Source organism: Myotis myotis, unplaced genomic scaffold (assembly GCF_014108235.1).
Source record: "Myotis myotis isolate mMyoMyo1 unplaced genomic scaffold, mMyoMyo1.p scaffold_m19_p_21, whole genome shotgun sequence".
In the NCBI taxonomy this organism is placed as follows: Eukaryota; Metazoa; Chordata; class Mammalia; order Chiroptera; family Vespertilionidae; genus Myotis; species Myotis myotis.
The window spans coordinates 4,355,774-4,380,328 of NW_023416326.1; the positions used below are offsets into that span (position 1 = coordinate 4,355,774).

At 37.6% G+C, this 24,555-nt stretch overlaps 1 protein-coding gene across 9 annotated transcripts in view; it reads right to left on the bottom strand.

The window, feature by feature from the left end:
• Nucleotides 1–24,555, bottom strand: part of ARID4B (AT-rich interaction domain 4B) — a 61,329-nt gene that overhangs the window by 34,493 nt on the left and 2,281 nt on the right. For all 9 annotated transcript variants that reach the window (XR_004974993.1, XR_004974992.1, XR_004974994.1 and 6 more), the window contains exons 3-10: nucleotides 10,057–10,167; nucleotides 9,280–9,345; nucleotides 8,225–8,315; nucleotides 6,808–6,887; nucleotides 5,695–5,786; nucleotides 4,386–4,524; nucleotides 3,210–3,289; nucleotides 1,592–1,668 (exon numbers count right to left, since the gene is read on the bottom strand). Coding sequence is in view for 6 of the 9 variants with exons in the window: in XM_036354549.1 (XP_036210442.1) it covers nucleotides 1,592–1,668; nucleotides 3,210–3,289; nucleotides 4,386–4,524; nucleotides 5,695–5,786; nucleotides 6,808–6,887; nucleotides 8,225–8,315; nucleotides 9,280–9,345; nucleotides 10,057–10,167 (736 nt within the window). In the remaining 3 variants the exon portion in view is untranslated. The remainder of the gene's footprint in view (nucleotides 1–1,591; nucleotides 1,669–3,209; nucleotides 3,290–4,385; nucleotides 4,525–5,694; nucleotides 5,787–6,807; nucleotides 6,888–8,224; nucleotides 8,316–9,279; nucleotides 9,346–10,056; nucleotides 10,168–24,555) is intronic.

Here is a 24,555-nt window from a genome sequence, read left to right on the forward strand (position 1 = left end):
GGGACCTAGGCCCTAAGAAATACAAAAGAGCAGTTTCCTCTTTTTAAATAAAAATTAAGCATGTCTAATAAAAACATAAGTTAGGTAAATCTTTAATCGTTTACCCTACAAGTGGCAATTAAATAGAATCACATGCCAGCCAGAACCATTGTAATGAACATACAATACCTGAAAATATAAATATTTTCTCTAGATCGCTAAACTTGCATTATATTAACAATTAACTTCAATTAAAATTAGCTATGCAGTAATTCTCATTTTACAATACATGGAAATCAATTTTAAACCATAAATTCTTGATGATTTTTAACCAGTCTACACAACATATTATTAGATTTGATGAATATAGGCAAAGTGAAAATAAGCAGCTATATACAATGGCAAAAATCTAGTAAGAAATGCAATTACAGCATTTAACGGGTAGTTTTTATCGCGCGCTAACAGGTGGCGCGGGCCATTTTTGCTAATTTTTTGCGCAAATGGCAACGTTCAGTAAAATTACAATAACTTTAGTTTACGTATTTATACGTTACCCGCATTCTACTGCTATTCTATAAGAAACGTATTAATACGTGTCCCGCGCTCTACTACCAATCAACGTAAAACGTGTAAGTAAAACGTATAAATACGTTTCCCACATACAATGTGTTAATATAACCAATGAATAATCTAATAAGTACTAGGGGCCTGGTGCACAAAGTTTGTGCACTGGTAGGGTCCCTAGTGGCTGCTGGCTGCCGGCCAGGTACTTCCTCCCTCCGCCTGGCCAGCCCCGCCCCCTGGTTGAACACCCAGATGAACTCTCAGTCAAGGGGGCAATTTGCATACTATGCTTTTATTATATAGGATAGCTATTATTATGGTATGAGAAATGCCACATCAAAATTACTTTGATTCCTGTTGCTACCATCCTCAGGAACTAACATTTTATTTAGAGGCAAAAGCCAGACTATAGCAATAGCTGCTGATATAGTTCTTTCACACTTTCAATAAATTTAAGCTGAAAAAAAGAAAAAGGAAACTATGATAACAAAAGACACATGGGTTTATAAAACACAAAGTCACAGAAAGCTAAGTATAACTTTAAAGGCAATTTTTAAAAAATATCCTTTTTTAAAATGTATTATTGAAAGTATTACAGACATCCCCTTCTCTTTTTTTTTAAAAAAAAAAAAATTTTTTTTTTAATATATTTTATTGATTTTTCACAGAGAGGAAGAGAGAGAGGGATAGAGAGTTAGAAACATCGATGAGAGAGAAACATGGATCAGCTGCCTCCCGCACATCTCCCACTGGGGATGTGCCCGCAACCAAGGTACATGCCCTTGACCGGAATCGAACCCGGGACCTTTCAGTCCGCAGGCCGACACTCTATCCACTGAGCCAAACCGGTTTCGGCCCTTTCTTCTCTCTTGATCTCCACTCGAACCCATCCCCCTTCACCACACTACTGTGTCCATGGCTATGCATATATGTACACAAATTCGTTGGTTAATCTCTACCCACCAACCCACCCCAACCTAAGAAAACTTAATCTCCAAAAATACTATCAGTTTTTTTAATTAACAATTTATTTCAAGATTACCCTTACCTTGTTTTAATACAGCATCAGGCTTTGGTGCAGTATCACTAGTAATTTCATGGACATCCTTTCTTGGTACTGAAGTACTGTATTATTTTTTTCAATTTTAAAGAAAAAGCAAACACAAAAATACAACAGAAATTAATTAAGAGCCTAATTACACACCACAGAAAGCTACTGAAAATATGGGAATATTGACATTTACACGAGGGTGCAAGTTACGGATAAAATGTTAATACATGTAATCATCTACAAAAGGACTCCACCTTTAATAGAGACATTTTATAAACAAGGTATTCTCAAATTATCAAGGGCCCCTTGCTAAAAGCAATGAAATACTAAATGAAAAGTACTTAAATACTAAAAATAACAACAGATAAAAATGTTTGGGTGGCAGAATGCATCAATCCAATAAATAAGAAGTCAAACAATAAGAACCTGCCATTATCTTGGAATAATCATAGGAAATTACTAAATTTAATACTGGAAGAAAATATACTAGTTTACAATGTGAATGTTCTTTTAACAAAATTTTAACTGGATTTTAGACTAAAGTCCTCAACTATAAAGAGGGATCAGATATAAGCATGTATAAGAGGTTCTATCATATATGTCATATATATTTCCTGTTTGACACTGAGGATAATTCATCTTTCCTGCATTTGGTTTGTTTCAGTCAAACCACAAAGCCTGAAAACTATTCCAAATACAAGTTTCAGCTTGCCTATTTCTTTTAAACTTTTATTTTTAAAATCTCATATACAAAAGTAGACCAAATAGTGCAATGACCTCCCACATATCCATCACCCAACTACAATAACCATTAACTCATCATCACTGCTTCATTTATACCCCTACCTACCCCCTCCTACCTGAGCTCGATTATTTTGAAGCAAATCCCAGACATATAATTTCATTATGGAGCTTCAAAATTCTTTTAAAAAATATAATCATACCATTATCACACATTTAAAAACTAGTAATTTCTTAATATCATCAAACCAGTATTCAATTTCAGTGTTCAAATTTCTCTCATTATCTCCATTTAGTTAACATGGTTTTCATAGATTGTTTTTAAAAATCACTTTTTAGAACTTGAAAACCCAAACACCAATCTTAAAATATGATCATCCTTTAAAGATATAGTCATCCTTTAGGGCAGAGTATAAAAGATATGGCTTTTCTGGTCACACAATTCTTAAAGGGGAAAAAAATAGAAATTTGTAACTCAGTTCTAAGAAAGTTCTACATGAAAAACATCTTTCTTAACACTTAAGATACAATTTAAGAGTCCTAATTAAACATTCAAGAACCATAAATGAATCCACTAGTATATCAATCAAGGGTTAGATATGGAAGATATATCAAATTTGCCTCAACAAATCACCAGCTATTACACAGGCAAAATTGACAAATTAGACAATACTGAGAGTGTAGTTTAGCAAAGACCATCATGAACAAGGAAAGACATACTACTACACTTACTAGAAACATGAAAAACGATCATACTTTGAAACTTTCTGAATGGCGAAAAGTAAAAGGGTAATGTCACTGGAAATAACTTTATCATTTACCATTCTAATGTGGAAAAATGGCATATTTTTCATAACAAGTGAGTTATACTTACAATTTACCATCCTTGAAAGATCGAACAAGAATATTGTCTTTCTTCACAGCAATTTCATCACTACAATCAGGACAAACCACCTTTATAAAAAAAGGGTGAAATTATGGTTAGTAAATACACATTTACAGATAGGTACATTAGAACCAATTATTTAAATCCTTTTAGAAAGTAGTTTTTCAGCTTAGTTTAAAAACTAAATTTAATTTTAGGGCAAACAGGTACACACATGTGGACACAGTCACCCGTAATTTTCAATTTATATCCTACATCTTCCCAGGCCTACGGCTCCCCCACTGCCTCTGGCACAGGCTCGGGCTGCAAGCAGAAGCGTGGCTCTGACCAGACTGAAGCTGGAGACTGCATCCTATCAGAAGTGGAGAGCGGAATGGAGTGGAGCTAGCGTCTTAGAGAGGGTCTGTACCACGGTAAGAGAAGGGCAGGCCCCAAAATGGGATCAGGTATTAAAACCTTCATCAGGACAGTCTCCATCCTTAACAAAAGCTAGGGACGGGGTTCTATATTATTTACCGTTAAATATGTATTTAAAACACATTACATTTCTTTGTAATACTACCCACTCTAAAAAGTAAACACTTCAGCCGAAACCGGTTTGGCTCGTGGATAGAGCGTCGGCCTGCGGACTGAAAGGTCCTAGGTTCGATTCCGGTCAAGGGCATGTACCTGGGTTGCGGGCACATCCCCAGTAGGAGATGTGCAGGAGGCGGCTGATCGATGTTTCTCTCTCATCGATGTTTCTAACTCTCTATCTCTCTCTCCCTTCCTCTCTGTAAAAAAATCAATAAAATATATTTTAAATAAATAAATAAAAAGTAAACACTTCAAAGTGGGTACCTTTCTGGAGTCTGTGTAAGATTTCCTACTAACATTAAAAGATTTTTTATTTGAAATAGCCTCAGCTGTTATTTAGTGAGGATAAAGCATGTTCTCCCAAAGGCAGTGCCAATGTCAGGGGCCTATGAATTTTGCCTTTCTTAAATGACTTCAAGAGTTCTTTGTACTCAGAGGCAATTTTGAAAGTTAATCTTTCTCTGAACGAAATGATGCTAAAACCATTTCCCCATTTTGCACCTATGAAAAACACTAAGACAAGCAGCTGTGGTTTTTTCATGAACTTATGTAGTTGGAAAAGAAACTCCTTTAACTGAGGTTACTCACCAACGCAGGAAAGCACAGTGCTTTCTTTTTATCCAAACTAACGCAATCTACACAAACAACTTTGCCTAGCAGCTCATCAATCTGCTTCCTGTCGTCCTCATCTTCATCACTGGAGGATGAAGACGACTCTTCCTCTGGGCTGGAAATAAACAGTCAGACATTTCACTTACTTCACCAAGAATGAGCACACCAAGCTGATAAATACAGACATTCTAGAAACCTTTTCCCATTTCCTAATGTCCACAGAACGGCTAATTTAAAAATTAAGTTCCTAAATTTCTAAAGAATACCAACATAAAAGGAGTATCACTAGAGAAAAACACACCATTTTCCTAAAAATATTCCCCATTTAGTTAGTGCTATTTTAAACAATTAAGGGAAAGTTCAGAACAGAATAACATTGGTCCCCAAATTCTCAAAAAGCTGAAGGCCCCATATAAAATACCCCCATGCTATCCATAGTAAAATATATTAGATCCTACATTCAGATTAAAGGAGTTATAGACAGTTAATTCTACACTATCAGTACAAAGCTAATTTTACAAGAAGGCAGGCAGATCTTTATTACTGGGGGTCAAGGGAGAGAGAGGAGACAATCTGGTAAGAGATCATCACTGTTATTCTCAATATCAAATATGCACAAATATTCATAAAATGCACAATATGATTCTTTTGTATTGTTAAAAATTCCTTCCAGTTACATTGTATATTGAACTAGTAAATTAGAAAGGCGTTAGAAAAGGGATCGAAAACCGTCTATTTGATATTAGACAAAAGTAGAGTAAAAAATACTACTAAAAAGGAAAAAAGAAACACAAAACAAAAAATTCTGCTGAATCTGCTTCAGCGAAAGCCCACAATCAGGTTGTGGGCTCGATCCCCAGTAAGGGGATCCTTTCATTCCTGTGTTCCTTAAATTAGTTACTTATTGTATCTGCAGCCAATTTCCCCAATTTTTAATAAGGATAAAACTAATACCTATTTTCATGGGTTTGCTGTAATATGAGAGCTATGCTCACCCAATTTCTGTCTCCAAAGCATAGCCACAATTAGAATGCTGGCCTGTTCCATTCTGACTACAGTGTCCCCATACATGTAGGGAGAAATAAGAGGTAGATACCCAGCTGCTAAGGTTGGCTGAACATGGAGAACCTCAAGGACCCATGCTAAGGAGTCTGAAATTACTATTAGATCTAAAATTACTATTAGATTCAGTTAGCATTTTGAAATTACAGTTTAAAATTAGTAACTATTAGAGCAACACCAGGAGAAATGAATTCAGGTTTAACAGTTATGAAAATGGACTTACATATGATTCGATCTTCTTCCTCTATTTGTTTTCTTCCCGATGACTGGAGTGCCAAAATGTTCAGGGTTGGTGAGTGGGAGCTGGTCTAGTGTCTGTGGGTAAGAACACAAACCCAGAAAAAGTTATTACATTGCAAGTCTAGTGATTTAATAAATAATATTAAATGTCCCCCAAAAAACACTGTTCTAAATAGTGACTAGAAAAAAAATTATGGTTGGGCCCCTCTGGGCATTAATTTTTATTAACTGGGGAGGGGGGTCTAGAGACTATAGCACTATTTATAACCATACGTCCATTTAAAACTTCTGAGTAGCAAGCTACAGATTTACAAAACGTTGTGAACTTTCCCTTCTTAGTAACTGAATAGCACATTTTAATTTTAGAGCATGGATTTGGTACTAGAAAGTGCTGATTTAAGAACCAGCTCTAACCATGTTTCATTATCTGTAAGTCAAAGAAAATAATGGTTTCTACTTCATAATGTAAATGTAATAATGTATGTAAAGCTCTGAGAAATGCTTTATATTTCCCTAAGAAATATAAGCACTTCATTTATTCATTCAACGAACATTTATTCAGTTCCTACTCTGTGGCAGGCACTGTTCTAGGCACTGGGAACCAAGTGGCAAACAAGACACAAAATCCCTGCCCTCCTGACACATTCCAATGAGAAAGGCAGACAATAATAGACCAATAGTCAAGCACAGACACATATTTTAAAGTCAGCGAACAATATGTGCTATAAAGAAAATGAAACCAACCTAAAACAATTAAGAGGGATGAAGGGGACAATTTTAGAAAGGGCAGCCAGGCAAGGCTTCTTTAAGGAGGCTGCAATTATGTCAGCTACTAGCAATAGTAGTTCTGGATTGCTTGTAGTAACTACATTATTTTCATGATGATGGGGTTCAAGTGGGTTACAAATCAGACCTCTCTTTCCTATAATCATTTACAAGACAAAAAAGAATACTCAAACACAAAGCCTCAAGCAGGCTTCACAGACTATATTAGAATGGTATTACGTTTTGATGAATTTTCCTAATTAACATATAAGTTGCTTGATTTGAGAAAGCAAACTATTAGGAGATGTTCATTTGTTAGATGGTCACTTACTTCACTTTCAGCAAAGTGTCTCTCTCCTTTCAGGCACAGTGAGGACCGTCTCAGCGTCTTCTCATCTCCATCATCAAAAACTAGGAGAGGAGGTAAAAATGGAAACTGCTGAAGAGTTTTTCAAAGATTAACACGATAATATAAATTATTTAATTTTCCGAGCAGAAATAGAGCTATTTATTGTTTTCAAAGATTACATTCAAAATTCAGGTCACATTTTATGTTTTCTAATAAACAACTTCAAACACTGAGTATCTTTTCCAATTTCTAGCAAAAAAGAAACAATGTACCTTAAATGAAAAAACCTTCTTCCCTCAAACAGAAAACACCAAATAAAAATGTTAACATTTTAGCATGAAACTATTTAAACGCTATTAACCCTTCTCAATGTGGTAAAGGAAAAGCAAGATTTCCTGCTGGTAAAAACCTATAGATTTAGCTAAGAAACAGAAAGAGTACAAACTGATATATTCAGACTGCCATTAAAGAATTACTCTATTTTTATTTAAAGCAGGGTTTCTCAATCACAGCTCTACTAACATTTGGACCAGATAATTCTCTTCCATTGCGGGGGAGCTGTCCTGTGCACTGTAGATACTGAACAGCAACCTTGGCCACTAGATGCCATCAGCACCCCCTTCCCAGCTGCGATAACCAAAAATATCTCCAGGCATTGCCAAATGTTCCCTAAGTGATGAACTTGCTCCCAGTTGAAAACTACTTATTTAAAATACTAAAATGCCCCACCAAATTTACTGTAAGTTTATATATACACAGAATATATGTATATTGTGTGACATAGTAAAGATATGAGTAAAACAATGAGAAAAGTACTTGCAAACTAAAGCAGCAAATATTCAGAATATAAAAAGAACTCACAAACTAAAAATAATAAGAAAGAGATAACAGCCCGGCCAGTGTGACTCCACAAGATAAATATACTTAAATGTACACTTAAAAATGGTTAGAATGGCCCTGGCCGGGTAACTCAGTTGCTTGGAGCATCGCACCATACACCAAAAGGTTGCAGGTTCAATACTCAGTCAGGGCTAATATGGGAGGCAACCAATTGATGTTTCTTTCTCTCTCTCTCTCCTTCCTCCCTCTAAAATCAATAAACATATCCTAGGCTGACGATCAAAAAAAATAAATAAAAATGGTTAAGATGGAAAAAGAAATTTCTCTAAGATACACTTTGAAATGAAAAAAAGCTAGAAATCCAATGCTATAATATGCATAACTAAATAATTTTCAAATAATATGTTATGCACATATTAATAAAACAAATTTTTTAATCTGGAAAGATAACCCTTAACAGTTATATCGTCTATGGCACTGAGAAGGAAGTAAATCAAGGAAACTTTGCTTTGGTTGTATTATCTCTGAAAAAACTTCTTTAAAAGATGGATTCCCTTACCTACAGTATACCAACTCGCATCTGTTAATTTATTGATGACAGCTTCCTGATATGTACCATCGAGATTCTTCACTTCCACAATAGCTCCAACCTAAAGTATTTTTAAAAGTTAGAAAAACTTTTTAGAAGGTAAGTGAACAAACCAAAAACTGGCTTTATTTATTTTTTTAATTGAGTGCACGGTAGAAAGAATAAAACTACTGATTTGTGTTGCGGTACCAGCAGTTTTACCACTACTGTTTCTGTACCATCAGTGAAAGTGTCAACATAGTAAAAAGGCGAATACTACCTAATAATTATTATGAAAACAGTTGTGCCCGTTTTTCCATAAAAGGGTCCTGGGAACCCCCAGGAGTCCAGACCTCACTTTGAGAACTGGAACCACCATCTGTGAAACTGACTGTCTGTGCCCCATATAACCACTCCTCTTTGAAGGCGGTGGAGGAAGGGGAGGAAAATTAAGGAATAGGCTCTGACGGCTCCTTAAGAGTTAAAATGTAACACTAAAGACAGTCATTTAAAAGTTTCCATTTGATCAAGAAAATACTGAGTTATATTTACATGGTCTTCAAAACTGCAGCCAACTAAAAAACTTCTACACAGGAAAGGAAACTATCAAGAAAATGAAAACGCAACCTACTGAATGGGAAAAGTAGTTGAAAATCATTAATCTGATAAAGGGTTAATATCTAAAATATATAAAGAACTCATCCAATTCAATAGCAAAACAAACCATCCGATTAAAAAAATGAGCAGAGTGTCGGGCCGGTGTTGCTCAGTGGATGAGCATCCACTTATGAACCAGGAAGTCAGGGTTCAATTCCCAGCCAGGGCACAGGCCCAGGTGGCGGGCTCCATCCCCAGTGAGGGGGTGTGCAGGAGGCAGCCGATCCATGATTCTCACTCATCATTTCCTCTATTAATCTATTTAGAGAGCAATACATACTTATCAATTCAACAAGATAGTCAATGAATTAAAAAGAAATGACCGGGTATAATTTTAATCGTTTACCACTGAAGCATTGGAATTAATAATGAATAAATGAATGAATTACCTTTAGTGGACCCTTTATGTGGTCATCCTGAACTTCCACTGTTGAAGAATCATGCCTAAATGTTACCTAGAGATTATAAATTTAATTAGACACATGCACACACACACACCACCAAGTCTGTAGTAAGGTGGCCTTCAGTATACTGCCCTGACCGAGTGGCTCAGTGGGTTCAAGTGTCATTGTATAACCAAAAGGTGGGTGGGTTTGATTCCCTGTCAGGGCACATACCTAGGTTATGGGTTTGATCCCCGGTAGGGGTTTCTGTGGGAGGCAGCCGACTGATGTTTCTCTCTCACATCAGTGTTTCTCTCTATCTCTTTTTCCTCTCTTTAAAATCAATAAAAACCATATCCTGCCCTGCTTGGTGTGTCTCCGTTGGTTGGAGCGTCATCCCATGCAGCAAAAGATAGCAGGTTCCATCCCCAGTTGGGGTGCATGCAAAGGCAGCCAATCAATGTTTCTCTCTAACACAGATGTTTCTCTCTCTCGTCCTTCCTCCCTCTCTCTAAAATCAATTTTTAAAAAAATCCTTGGATTTAAAATATGTGTATGTATTAATATAAATATACATATATATATATAAATACATATAAAATCTAACTTCATTCCAATTAAAATACTTCTAAATCACAAATAATGATTTTTTCCCCAGGTATTTTCATAGCCACTACTCCTAGAAACTAAACTCATCTTGCAGGAAAAATTATGAAATATACTCACCAAAGTTTAAATAGTAAATACTGGCTATATAATTTATAAAATCTACAAAGACTGTACCTTGACTTTGACAAGTCTCTTTGCTGTCTTGATCTTGGCTTCACAGAAGGCTCCTCTGTACTTAGCACTCACATCAGTGCCCACTGTCAGATAGGGAGGCTCATCCAGGGCCTAAAAATGCAAACCAATTAGATTTAAACTCTGATTCTTTCCCACAGTCAGACCTCAGAATGGCAGAGCAAATCTTGTTACAGCTATAAAAGCTGTGATAACTGACTACGTATTGGTTAACAAGTACAATCTGTAAAATACACTAATTTAAAGATAACTAAAAAATATATATCAAAGTCTACTTAAATGTACTAAATGTACATGATATAAAATATAAAGGCATCTTTTTCTATTAAAATACACATGGTTCATAATATGAATTTGCTCAATCACAAATATATACCATTCCTTCACACCCCTTCCATCCACCATCCAAATATATATTTACTACACGACCATGAAAAAGCAGATTCTTAAAGCTCAAAGTAGGAGAAAATTTCTTCTTATAGGCTATATCTTTACAAGCACCCAAATTCAGAATATCTAGACAACTTTTAGACAGAATGGCATAAAAGGGGCAGGAGGAATTACATGTATTCAACTACAAAATCCAATCTGGGAAGTTTCCAATAAAACTTAGTCAAAATGTCTCAAATGCTTTAAGGCATGGGTTCACTGTTTGTTTATCCGTCAACCTTAACTAATATGTTAGGCTTCCCCACTTGTTGATTTAGTTTTTAACAGTCCCAATGTAGATGCTCTGACTTTTTACAATCAGGTATACTTTTACGTAGGATCTATATTTCTAAGGAGTTCCGCTTATATTAATCAATTCCATAGCCAAAGTAAGATTACATAAGTAGCTTTTCCCAAAGTGTTTTACGAGAAATAGTAATATCCCAAGAAGCTCCACCAAAAAATAAAAAAGGAAGGAAAATTTAGGAAAAGTGTTTTACTGAATGAATTCCCACTCTGCCTCATCGTTTCCTAATCTGGTTTGTCCAAAGAACCTCTTATTTTTTCTTCCTATTAACATCTATTACCATTATATTCCATAAAACGTAAGGGGGGCAATACTGTTATACAGCAACAAATATTGCAAAAATCATTTTCATTTGGATCTTAAAGTAAATTCACTCTTAATAGTTGTGGCTAGCATCTCCAAAAACATATTTTTTATTTATTTTTTTAATTCTAATGCTATGTGCCTGGGTGGGGTGGCTCAGTGAATTGTTTGTCCCCTGGACCAAGAGGTTCGGGGTTTGATTCACAATCAGGGCACATGCCTGGGTTTTGATCTTGATCCTCAGTAGTGGGCATGCAGGAGATAGCAGATCAATGTGTCTCTCAGTGATGTTTCTATCTCTCTCTCCCTTCCTCTCTATCTAAAAGTCGACAAAAATATATTTTTAAAAATTCTAATGCTATGTAACAAAATTACCCATATTTATATCAAATAATTTTAATAACTTTTTAAAGATGGAGGTATTACATAAACTAAGACAAGGGTGGTTGTCCCTCTCTCTAAAATCAATAAAAACATAAAATAAAAAAGATCCCACATAAACAGCAGATGCTAGTATAATTGTGTATACATATGAGGGGGTGTATAAATATTATCCCCCTTAATCAATTCAGAAATAATCATGTTGCATTCTATGGCGAGAGGTTAAGAGTTGGTGGGATGCTCCATAAGGAAGTGTATACCACAATCTTTTAGAGTGACAGAAAGACAACAAAGGCTATACGCCTATTCTGAGGCTACTGTACTTTGGTTCAACACAGAGAGACACAAAGAACTGTGAGTCGATTAAGAGTCTTTTGCCCAATACCCACCCTGACAGGTAGAACATGTATACAAGAACACACAGAACTTGGCTGGAGATCCTGGCTAGAGAACCTGGCTAGGCTGCTGATCAACTGAACGCTGTCTCCGTGTCATTCCTACTTTGCCAATTCCATCCACACCTTTGGGGACCCCTGGACCTGCTAGGGCTGGACCCCAACAGATGGCGCCCGAACAGGGACCCCTAGCTGACCCAGAGGGACCCCTAGCTGACCCCGGACGCCCACACCACCATCAAGCACGGCCCTGAAGGACCCAGCCATTTGGGAAAGCCCATTGCCAGTGACGCCGCCCGCTAGCCAGATCAACAAGGACAACCAAACCACCGACTTGAGGACAGCTGAAATCCTTGACTGGAGAGGCCAGCAACCTTTTACAAGGCTCTGTGTGCACTCCATCCACTATGTTTATTGCTATGCTCGCTATCATTGCTTGTCAGTCTTCTTCCGAGTCTTAACCCAATCTGAGAGGTGGCTGCTGATTTACATGTGCTATCATTTAAAAAATAAAAAAGGGGGAATTTGCTGGAAGCCAGTCCATCCTTGCTGCTTGACACAGTCGCTGCAGGGAAGAAACATCTGCACAGCATGTTTCAAGGGACCTGGCGTATATGGCATACTGTTCTTAATATGTTTGCTTCCTTTTTTGGCACTATGTGTTTTAACCCAGGTCACCTCTCCAAGAAAGGTTGTTTCCCCAGGTAGGGATTTTTCCCTGAAGTTAGGGAGGGAATAAAACCCCTTAACTAAATGCCAGGCAGGTAGTTAATCACTTTAACTACGAACAATCACCCTTAAGCTACATAATCTTTACTCCCTGGAATGGAGATAAGAAACGCCCTAACCTCTGGAATAGAAACTGACAGGATTAAAATCAACTGGTATAAATACAGATGTAACAAGACAATAAAACACACAGCACTTGGCTGGAGATCCTGGCTAGAGGACCTGGCTAGGCTGCTGATCAACTGAAAAAAAAAAAAAAGAACATATATACAACCAAAAACAAAACAAAAAAAAAACCTCTTACCTTCTCTTTTTGCTCTGCTTCTCTGATTTTGGTCAATAGTATAGACCATCTCAGTGGCTAAAATAAAATGTTTTATGTAACACCTCCATGCCAAGAGGAAATTAAACTACTAAATTACCATCCCTTTGTTTAGCAAACAGAACAGTTTTCTAGTTGTCAAGGCAACAGCTACCTCACAGTTATCAGCACTGCTTAAACAATTATTTTTCTAGTCAATCTACCAAATGCCCTCCCTGGCTCCTAAAAAACACTGAATTCCCTGAGAACACTAAAAAGGATAAGCGATTTTGAAATTAGCTATTGGTGAATACTAATCCTTCAAGAAGCCAAAATGCCAAGGAAACACGTTAAGTGCCTAAATGAATCAACAGTAATCTCCATTGTGCCCTGGGCTTCAGTACACCAACACATAAAATGCTTTAAAAAAGAGAATAGCTGAATCAATTCTCCAGTGGCTGACTAATGTTGACATTACCTAGAAAATATTCAGTTATTCAAGATCCGTTTTTTTAAAGCAAACCATGCTAGATGACATTTTATTGAGAAAGGTTCTTAAAAAGAGTAAGCATTCAAACTACTTACTAGGCAGTGCCAATGCAGCCAGGAGAATCAGAACACAAAAGTAATAATTTGATGCTAAAACCTCCAGTAAATAAATGTATTTAAACATACAGATAAAGCTATAAAAGCAACTTTTAGTATATGACAACCTCAAAGAGGCATTAAAAACCACAATGAAGATAATTCCAACAGATGAATGAATGAAAACTACTCAGGGTTGGCAGGGCCCCAGCACTCATTCACCCACCCCCACGGCTCACCATCCAGGCCAGCTTCAGGCGACTATATGCCACATCAGAAGAGTGGTCTGGGCTAGAGGAGGAAAGTTTGTTTTTGCCCCACATAAACAAACAGGGCTAGAAGTGGATGCTTACCAAAAAATAACTATCTATAGGGGTTCACCTAATCCAGTAACAACCCCCTAGGCTTGGAAGCAAAATTTACTTTTCCCTTGAAAGAATCCTACCGAGGCAAGCCAGCAGAAAATTAGAAGCAAGGACAAGTATTTCGTAGAACCCTCAGCAACAGGAAGGGCCACGATAAAGGTTTGAAATGAGAGCAACCAGTTCTTGGAATAAAGAAATCTGGTTTTCACCTTACATTAAACATTTTGTTTTAAAGGATTCCATTAAGACAAAAATAACAGGTTTTACTCTTAATCTGAAAATTACAACTCCCGCCCCCCCTTCCCCCCCCCCCCCCCCCCCCGCCAACATACACACGCTTCTAAATCCCTTTAAGTTAAAAGAAACAAACAGCCTGGACAGTTTTGCTCAGTGGATAGAGCAGCCGTGGGCAAACTAAGGCCCACGGGCCGGATACGGCCCGTTTGAAATGAATAAAACTAAAAAAAAAAAAAGACCGTACCCTTTTATGTAATGATGTTTACTTTGAATTTATATTAGTTCGCACAAACACTCCATCCATGCTTTTGTTCCGGCCCTCTGGTCCAGTTTAAGAACCCACTGTCGAATCAAAAAGTTTGCCCACCCCTGGGATAGAGCATCGGCCTTCCAACTGAAGGGTCTCAGGTTCAATTCCAGTCAAGGGCACATCCAGGATTGCGGGTTTGATCCCCAGTAGCGGGCATGCAGGAGGCAGCCAATCAATGATTCTCATCATTGATGTTTCTATCTCTCTCTCCCTCTCCCTTCCTCTCTGAAATCAATATATATTTTTAAAAAGAAAAAAAATTAGAAATAAAAACAAAACTAGTCACTATATCACCTTGAAAGCCTAAATTCACAAGAGCTTACACATTCTTTCCATAGAATAACAATAACTCCAATTTATTGAGAATCTATTATGTAGTAGACCCTGTTATTACGTTTAGCCACTCCCAGCAGCCCCATGAGGTAAGTACTAAGACCATTCCTCATTTCAGACAAGGATACCAGCCTACTCAGAAAGTGTAAGAAAACTGCCCACAACCTGGTAAGCAGAGGAGTTCCAATCGAACCCTAAGCAGTCTTAACTAAAGATCCTTATTCTATCGGTTTATAGCAGGAGTGACAGGCTTTTACCAAAACAATATAGCTAACATGTACTGACTGCTTAGAACTATGCCAAGCACAGCATAAGACATTTTAAATGTTATTTCATTTAGTACTTACACAATCATCAGGTAACTATTATCCGCATCCTGCAAAAAAATGAAGCTGATATCTACTTTCATAAATGAGCTTATCCAAACTTCAACAGTAAGGAATAGAGAGAGTACTAGAAACAAGAGCTCTCTCAAAAAAAGATGGTTTTTACACATTCAAGTCTAATTTTTACTATCAGTATGAAGTGAATCTTTTCTTTGACAGTTTATAATCTTCATTTTGGCTATTAATGACAAAACGTAAGTATGATTTTCAATGAAAATTATTAAAGTTATTAATGACTATGCTTTCATAAGCAATTATACTGCAAGTTTATCAAATTAGGAGATAGCAGTCTGTTACTTGTAAAACCTTGACACACAGGACTTCAAATAACCTAGAGTTAAGTCACACTGCCAAAAATTTATCTATAAATTAGAAGAAAAGGGCTTAAATAAGAAAAGTCTGCATAAAGTATCCACTTCACTGTGCAAGATATAAAGTGACGCATTTTAATAGTATAAAACTATATACAGAATTAGTATCCTTGTAATTGATAGCTAAATTTGTAATTTAAAAATGATACATATACTATTTTCTGTAAAATCTTCTTCCTTACAAATCATCATTTTGGCCCAGAGGATCAACCCACTGCCAACACCATGTTAACCCGGAAAAACACTCACACCAGGCAGAGTGATGCAGGGTTTTATATGTATCTCTAACTGTACCCTAAAGCTAAGTACATCCTTGCCGCGAATGACCCCATTAGGCAAATAACTGAATGTGGAAAAGGTAAGAGCAAACATACATTAATTCTTATAATAGTTTCATAAATAATACCCAGTGTGATAAAAACTATACTTCCAGATTTTCAGAGCAACCTTTTAAAGTTATTTTATAAAATGTGTCCATGAATCAAAGGATCTTTATTTATAATTATAACTGAAAACATTCAGATTCTCTTTAGAAATTATAAAGGCAAACATTTTAAGCTATTCATATAAATGCTAACATTTCAGAAACAGTATAATAAAAACTCTTTCTAACTGTATAGTGATATAAACAAATGAAAATTAGAAAATAAAATGAGTATTGACCAGATTACCTGTTTCTTTCACGGTAAGAGTAGAAAGATGTGCAAACAACCACTTCTATTAAGATGACTGGTAGCAGATCAGCTAACAGATGATTCTGCAGAGCTGTGTTTCTGTAGTATTTTATTTTACAGACTTAGCTTCCATTGAGAAGCTAAGCTTTGGGACTGCTCCCCAGGAAAACGTATGACCATATTAAAATTCAGCACATAATTCTGGGGAAGAGAGATTTATAGAAACCATGATACCCACACTTGGACCTTCTGAGTACAAGCAATTCTTAATTAAGGAATACTGCAAACTATGTTCAGAGAAAGACAAGTGTTTTATAACTTTCCCTCTTTGCCTCTTTTATCCCTTTCCTATTTTCCAGTGTAAAATATGACCACTAGTATAGTCATGGTGAACATGAAGTTTGGTTTCTCTGAATCTGTAGGCTGACTCTAGAATACCTGCCTTTTCTTTTTCCAGCAAACTGTTTACATACTTTCATAAACTCATTGTCCTCCCCAAATGTGAATGGTGTCTCCAATCACAGTATGAATATTATCACATTTCTAGAAACACATTGTCTTCCATGAAATGAATGTCAGGATTTCCTGCAGTTCTGAATGAGTAGAAATGTAGAAATAATTTTTATAATATAAGCTCTCTTTTAAAATTAAGTTAAACAGTCCCTGGCTGGATAACTCAGTTGGTTAGAGTGACGTCCCAATATGCCAAGGTTGTGGGTTCGATCCTCAGTCAGGGCACATAATCAACCAATGATGCATAATAAGCAGAACAACAAATTGATCTCTCTCTGTCTCAAAACAATCAATCAATCAATCAATCAATAATTAAGATTCCATTTAAAAAATTAAATTAAACATACTGATTAGTAGTTAAAGAGGTAACAAATGCAGTCTTATTTTGATGTAAAATAATTAAATTAAAATATTCCAAATATCTTGGGAACGAAAGTTACTTCTAGTTTATGTTTCATTCAACATCCATTAGGTTTAATGGAGGCCATATTTTCCTCTGTCTTTTATATTCAAACTAGAGGCCCAGTGCACAAAATTCGTGCACTTGAGGGGAGGTCCCTCAGCCTGGATTGCGAGAGGGCCACAATCGGGGCCAGGGAGGGAAGTGGGAGGGCTCCAGGGTGTGTCTGGCCCATCTCCCTCAGTCCCAATCGGCTGGACCCCAGCAGCAAGTTAACCTACCAGTCGAAGCGTCTGCTGCCTGGTTGTCAGTGCACATGATACTGAGTGGTTGAGTGGCCTCAGCATATTATTAGCATATTATGCTTTGATTGGCTGAATGGCCAACCAGACAACTGGACACTTAGCATATGAGGCTTTTATTATATAGGATTAAGTAATATGCTACAAGTGATGCTTTGCACTTAATACAAATTTTTAATAATTCTATTTGCAGTTTATGCCTTATCAAAATAAACACCTTCTACATCTGCAACTTTTAAATATCAAAAGGGTTAGTGTGACTATGGTTTCCATTGCTTCCTGTGGGTGTCATCTTACATAGAACACTAGTCCATCCTTCTGAATGTAGAAACATCTTTGTTCTGTGACATCAAAAGGAAGGCAGTAAGAATCCTGTTTTTAAACAATTTGTCAAGAATAAAAGTTTGCAGGTCTTTTAAATGTCTATTACCAAAAAATTAATATAGCATGTCCATATTTTGTTTACAGCCACATTAGGCAGAGCAATACACCACTTAGCAGTTTTTACAAATATAAAATATAAATGCTTACGTTCAAAAATTACGCAGCCCTAACTTCATTCATTTTCCAGTTACCAGCCAGAAAATCTTGTGTCCTTGACCCTTTCTCTTTCACCTACATCAATCTGACAGGAATGCCTGCTGGCTCTACCTTCCAAAGACACCTAAGCCCGGCCGGAGTGGCTTAGTTCATTGGGCTTCATCAAGGGCACCAAAAGGTCAGGGCACATACCTGGGTTACCAATTTGATCCCCAGTGCGGGTGGCATATGGAAGGCAACCAATCAGTGTTTTTCTCTCTCTCAGCATGTCCTCAGGTAAGGATTTTTAAAAAATGATTTTGAGGACACCTAAAATCTGACTACTGCTCACCTTCCTCACTGTGGTGGACACCACACCACCCTCATCTCCCCTTTTTAAAAAAAATTGGGGTGACACTGGTTAGTAAAATTATATAAGTTTCAGGAGTACAATTCTGTAATGTATCATCTGTATATTGTATTGTGTGTTCACCACCCCAAGTCATGTCTCCTTCATCACCACCACCATCATCCTTAATTAAAACAGCTTCCTAAATGGTCAGCTTCCACTTGCCTACAGCCGGTCTTTAACACAGCAGTCAGTGATCCTTTAAAACAGATGAAAATGTGCCAGTACACAGAGACTGCACCACTCCTCTATTCAAAGCCCCTATTTCTATCAGAGTGAAATCCACATTCCTGATCTGGTGATCTGATCTGGTCCGCTGGGCCCCCAGCCTGCAGCCCTTTATGGGTCTGATCACACCCCCTCCTTGTCTCTCCCTTCCTGACTCCACTCCAGCCCCTGGCCCTATGCAGTTCACTGAGCAAGTCAAGCTGTCTGAGGCCACATGACCAGCTCCCTCACATCTTTCCATCAGGTCTTCTCAATAAAACCTATTTGATCACCTTATTTAATACTCCAGCCTGCCTCATTCCCTATCTTCCGTACCCAGCTCCCCTCTTATTTTCATACTATTTACCATCTAACAAACTAGGTAATCTATTTATGTTTATTCTTATTTGTCTGCTTACCTTCCCATGACCTTAAAATATAAGACCCACAGGGCCAGGACTTTCTACATGTTTTGTTCACTGCACAGAGACTAGCCTGTAAGTGTTCAATGAATGTTGAATTTTTTTTAAAATATATCTTATCGATTTTTTTACAGAGAGGGAGGGATAGGGATAGAGAGTTAGAAACATCGATGAGAGAGAAACATAGATCAGCTGCCTCCTGCACACTCCTTACTGGGTATGTGCCCGCAACCAAGTTATATGCCCTTGACCAGAAACGAACCTGGGACCCTTGAGTCTGCAGGCTGACACTTTATCCACTGAGCCAAACCGTCTAGGGCGAATGTTGAATTTTTTTTAAGTCCAACTCCTTGGTGGTCATCCAGCTTTCAACAGGGTTATCACACATAATAGATTATGTCCCTAAAAATGGAAAGGTCCACTCCTAGGTCCCCCCAACATTTAAAATATATGTTCACACAAAAGCTTGTATACAAATATTATTAGCAGCATTATTCATCTGCAAAAAGTAGAAATAATCCACATGTCCTATAACTGACAAGTGGATTAATGAAATGTGTTGTATCAATAAAATGGAGTATTATTCAGGAATAAAAAGGAATGAAGTATTGGCGTATACTACAAAATGAGTAACCCTTGAAAATACTACGCTAAGTAAAAGGAGTCAGACACACAAAGCAATAGATTGTATGATTCCATTCAAAGGAAATGTCCAAAACAGGCAAATCCTTAGAGACAGAAAGTAGATTAGTAACTGCCAGGGGAAGGCCAGGGGAGTGACCGCTAAAAAGCACAGGGTTTCTTTCGGGAAGATGAAAATGTTTTGGAGTTGAATAGCAGTGATGAATTCATAATCTTGTGAAAACACTAAAAAGTAATTGTATACTTCCAAAGAATTCTGAAGTGAATTTATCTCATTTTCTAAAAGTTAAACAAAACCAAGTAAAATGGAGAGAACTGTTGATCTGAATGCCCACTGCTCACTAGTAAGGGAAGGCCAAGAGTTGGGAATACGGGCTCGCTGCAGTAAGTTCTAAGACTTCCACCTACCAACTAATCACAGCAAAGGGGGAGGGTGCCATTTGTAAGCAGCAGCAAGCAGGACTTTCCCCTCAGATTCACTCCATTCAAACCCTGTCATCATCCCACCTTCATCACTGCCACCTCTACACCGTGGTCCACCACCTCTCACTCAACTAACTTGGGAGCCTTAGACGCACCTCCTACTTTCACTCTTGCTCCCTGCAGTGTTTCTACACAGCAGTTTCTGTTCTTTCTGAAAATGTGCATTAGATCACTTCCCTCTCTTGCTCAAACCCTTCAATGACTTCCTCACACATTCAGATTTTACTCTTAAGTCCTCACCATGGACTACAAAGCCCTACACTGCACTACCATTCCAGCCCTGAGGCCTCTTCCTGTTTCTTCAATATGCCAAGATCAAACCCGCCATACTGCAGGTCCTGCACTTGCAGCTTCGCCTGGAATGCTCTTCCCCCACCCAGGTAAGTGAATGGCTCACTGTATCATTTGTCTCACAAGATGCTTAATGTCATCTCCTCAAACAGGCCCTTCATTACAACAAATAAATGAATGAATAAATAATTAAAATAACACCCTCTGTCACTCTAACCTCTCAGCCGGAATCTGCTTTATTTCTCTTCACAGCACTTACCACATGTGTTTTATTTTGCTGGTGTCTGTCTACCCTAATAAAAAGTAAACTCCACAAGGTAGTAAACTCTTGTTTTGTTCCCTGATGTATCCTCAACACCAAAACCACGCCTGGTACCAGGAAGGTACACAGTATCTCCTCAATGACTGAACTTACAGGCTGAGTTAGCAAAAGTGCATTCTTCACTGGAAAATGCACTCATCTGCCATACTTTTTAAAATTTCAATAAGCAAAGAGTTAGCAATTTGGACAGAAAGCAAGTCGGTATTTTACAAAATTGACTTTCATCAATAAGACCACATTTTATAGGACAAAATACATTTGTCACATTATGGACCTAAATCCAGTTGAATATTGTAGTTAAATATTAACTATGAGGTTAACATTCACGCTGGATAATCAAGTCTGACTGCTCTCCATCAAACTGCTCTCTTAATCTCACATCTTAATAAGCAGATCCATATGGACGTGGACCTCTTACAGGTCCTTTAAATACTCAAAACCCTACTCATCTTTAATGACAACATGCTTCAAATGCCAATATCATCCATCTCACGCCCCAAGGAACCTGCATGTTTCTCCTACCCCAGGTGAGTTCCTCAGCCCTAAACTCCACTTCCTAGCTACCTCAGACCCGTCCCCTCTGCCCCACTCCCTGTGCATTAGTCACTTCTCAGTTGGGGTCCTCACCTGGAATCTCCCTTCCATTCAGATCTCCCTTTTGATGTAGTCAATACAATGCTACCAAAGTGATCTCTCTATAATACAAATCCAGCGTCTTTACCCCTCCTTAAAAACCTGCAGTGACTTCATGTACCTTCCAAGAATATTTTCAACTCCTGACTTAGCCTCCTCCCCCATCACTGCCCTCCTCTTCCCTCCTCCACCACGTTGTGCTTTAAGATAATCCAGCCCCAGTGAACTCCTTAGTTTCCAAATACATCAGTACCTTGCTTTCCTTTATTTTCCAAATGTTGTTTCCTCTCTGTCTAAAACACTCCTTTCTACCCTTCTCTGCCCAGTGAAAGTTTAACTCTGCTTAGATGTCAATTCCAGAGGACTTTCCATGGGTCTCCCTGACTTAGATATCCTCCCACAGGACTTATAATTACCATATACTGAATCAATACTCTTATAATTCAATATGCACCCTGTTTTGTTTCCTCTGTCTTCTACTAAACTGTGAGCTCCCTGAGAGCAGGTCTATAGCTTATTCACCTTCATTCCACTCGGCCTGACACATGCAAGGGACTGTTAAATGAGTGACTTATGAAGGGGGGAGAGAGAGGAAGGGGGGTGGCAAGGAGAGAGAGAAGAAAAAGGAGGAAGTAAAAGGAGAAGAAGGGAGGGGAAGCGGGAGTAAGAACATGCACACAAGCACACAAGGAAAGGGCATTTAAAAAGGCATTTGTAATCAACCCATTATTTGTATATGACTGAAGCCAGTGATTACTGGAGAAACTGATACATCCAAAAACAAAAAGCATCTCCCTAGTTCTAAGTACAACCATCTATAGCACTTACTCCCTAAAGATTCTGGAATGTCTAGCCTTCCCACTTCACGTGAAAGTTTACCATGGCCCTGGCTGGGTAGCTCAGTTGGTTAGAGCACCTTCCTGATACACAAAGGTTATGGGTTCAATCCCAGGTCAGGACACATACAAGAATCAATAAATAAGTGGAACAAATCGATGTTTCTCTCAGTCTCTCCCCCTTCCTCTCTTTTTCTAAAATAACAATAAATAAATAACAGAAATTTTACCACAATGTAATGTTAATATAGATGCAGAAAAAAATAAGTAGGAAATGAATCTGATATAATTAAGTCTTAAAATAACTTAGAACCCTTAATAGTCTATTACTTCTTGATAATGTGCTATCACTGATGTTGAAAGGGCTATCAAAAGTATGAAAAATAAATACAACATAACATCTAAATCATGATCTATGTTAAAAGCACAAAAGTGTGCCCTGGCTGGTTTGTCTCAGTGAATAGAGCGTCGGCCTGCGGACTGAAGGGTCCCGGGTTCGATTCCAGTCAAGGGCACATTCCTGGGTTGCGGGCTCAATACCCAGTGGGGGGCGTGCAGGAGGCAGCCAATCAATGATTCCCTCTCATCATTGCTATTTCTATCTTTCTCTCCCTCTCCCTTCCTCTCTGAAATCAATAAAAATATATATTTTTTAAAAAGCACAAAAATGTGTTAGATTTCTCAAAAACACACTGGACAAAAATATCTCAAGACAGAGTATACCAATCTTGAAGATAGCACTACAAGAAAATTCCTTCTAAAACATGTAATACTTAACATATTCACTGTATTTATTTGGGGATTTAAAGCAACAACCAAAAGAGCACTTTTACCTCAAAACAAATGTCACAATAAAATTTAAAAAATTTTTGTGACTAATAGAACATAACAAGCTTAAAAGTTTACTTCATTTTATTTTATTTTATTTTTTTAAAATACATTTTATTGATTTTTTACAGAGAGGAAGGGAGAGAGATAGAGAGTCAGAAACATCGAGGAGAGAGAAACATCGATCAGCTGCCTCCCGCACATCTCCCACTGGGGATATGCCCGAAACCCAGGCACATGCCCTTGACCGGAATCGAACCCGGGACCCTTCAGTCCGCAGGCCGACGCTCTATCCACCGAGCCAAACCGGTTTCGGCAAAAGTTTACTTCATTTTAAAAAAATTATTATGCTTTAAAAATCAGTTAAAATTTTAAGCATCATTACTTCTTGTTGTTAATTCTCACCTGAGGACATTTTTCCCACTGAGAGAGAGTGGGAGGGAGGGAGGATGTGAGAGACACATCCACTGGTTGCAGAGGCAACCTTCTGCAACCACCCGGACCAAGGACCAGCTGACCAAATAGGGCCAGGGAGCGAGTCCAAAACCAGGTTCTTGCCTCTGTCCATAATCAAACCTGGAACTCTTTGGTTTGATGCTCTAACCATTGAACCCTCCAGCCAGGGCTAAGCATCATTACTTTTAAGCTGTACTGTCAGAAGCATAACTACAGTGATTCCCCGCCTTTTTATTTAATTTATTGGGGGTGACACTGGTTGTTAACAAAATTATACAGGGTGCAGGTGCACAATTCCACAACATCTGTACACTGTATTGTGTGTTCACCACCTCAAGTCTTCTTCCATCAACATTATACACTCCACCTCCTTACATCAAGTATAAATATGTTCGGTAAGAGCTAATAAATGGCATAAATTCCTCTACAAGGCTGTTGTCATTACAATAGGGAAATTGGGAGCATGGAAAAAATTTAAGTCCAAATTAATCAATACTAAATATCTTTTGAATTGCAATTTTTTTAAAGCGAAATACCAATCATGGGCAGCCTGTCAACTTTCATCACACAAGACATTAAGTTGTAAGAAATTAGCGAATTTTTTAGTACTACTGATTACTAGGAGGTTCCCTAAGAGAAAACTTACTATATAGTAACAGGAAGTTCTTCTGGTATAAAATCAGAAGTATATTTTAATAACACTTTTTAACGTTACTAACATCTTTTCTTAAAGGCAGGAATCATGGAAATGCTGAGCATTTAAAATTAGTAGTTTTAAAATGATACTCAAAAATTTGCATTTGCCTAACACTTACCATGAAACTTTAAAGGTTAAAGTCTCCAACATGCTTTCTTTCTTTTTTTTTTTTTTTAAACACACATTGAAAAAAAGAGAAGAAAAAGGAAATGAAAGAAAGAAAAGGGAAAGGAAATTTAAATCTAAAACACCTTCAACTTCCTACATTTCTTTTAACCAAAGGTTAACAGAGTTCCTAACAGGCCAGGCACTATTTGGGAATTGTGACAAATTACAACATGTATTCCAAATAAAATCCTGTGTTATTCAGCTTCTGAATGTATTACCTATTATTTAACCCAACATTTTTCTTAAC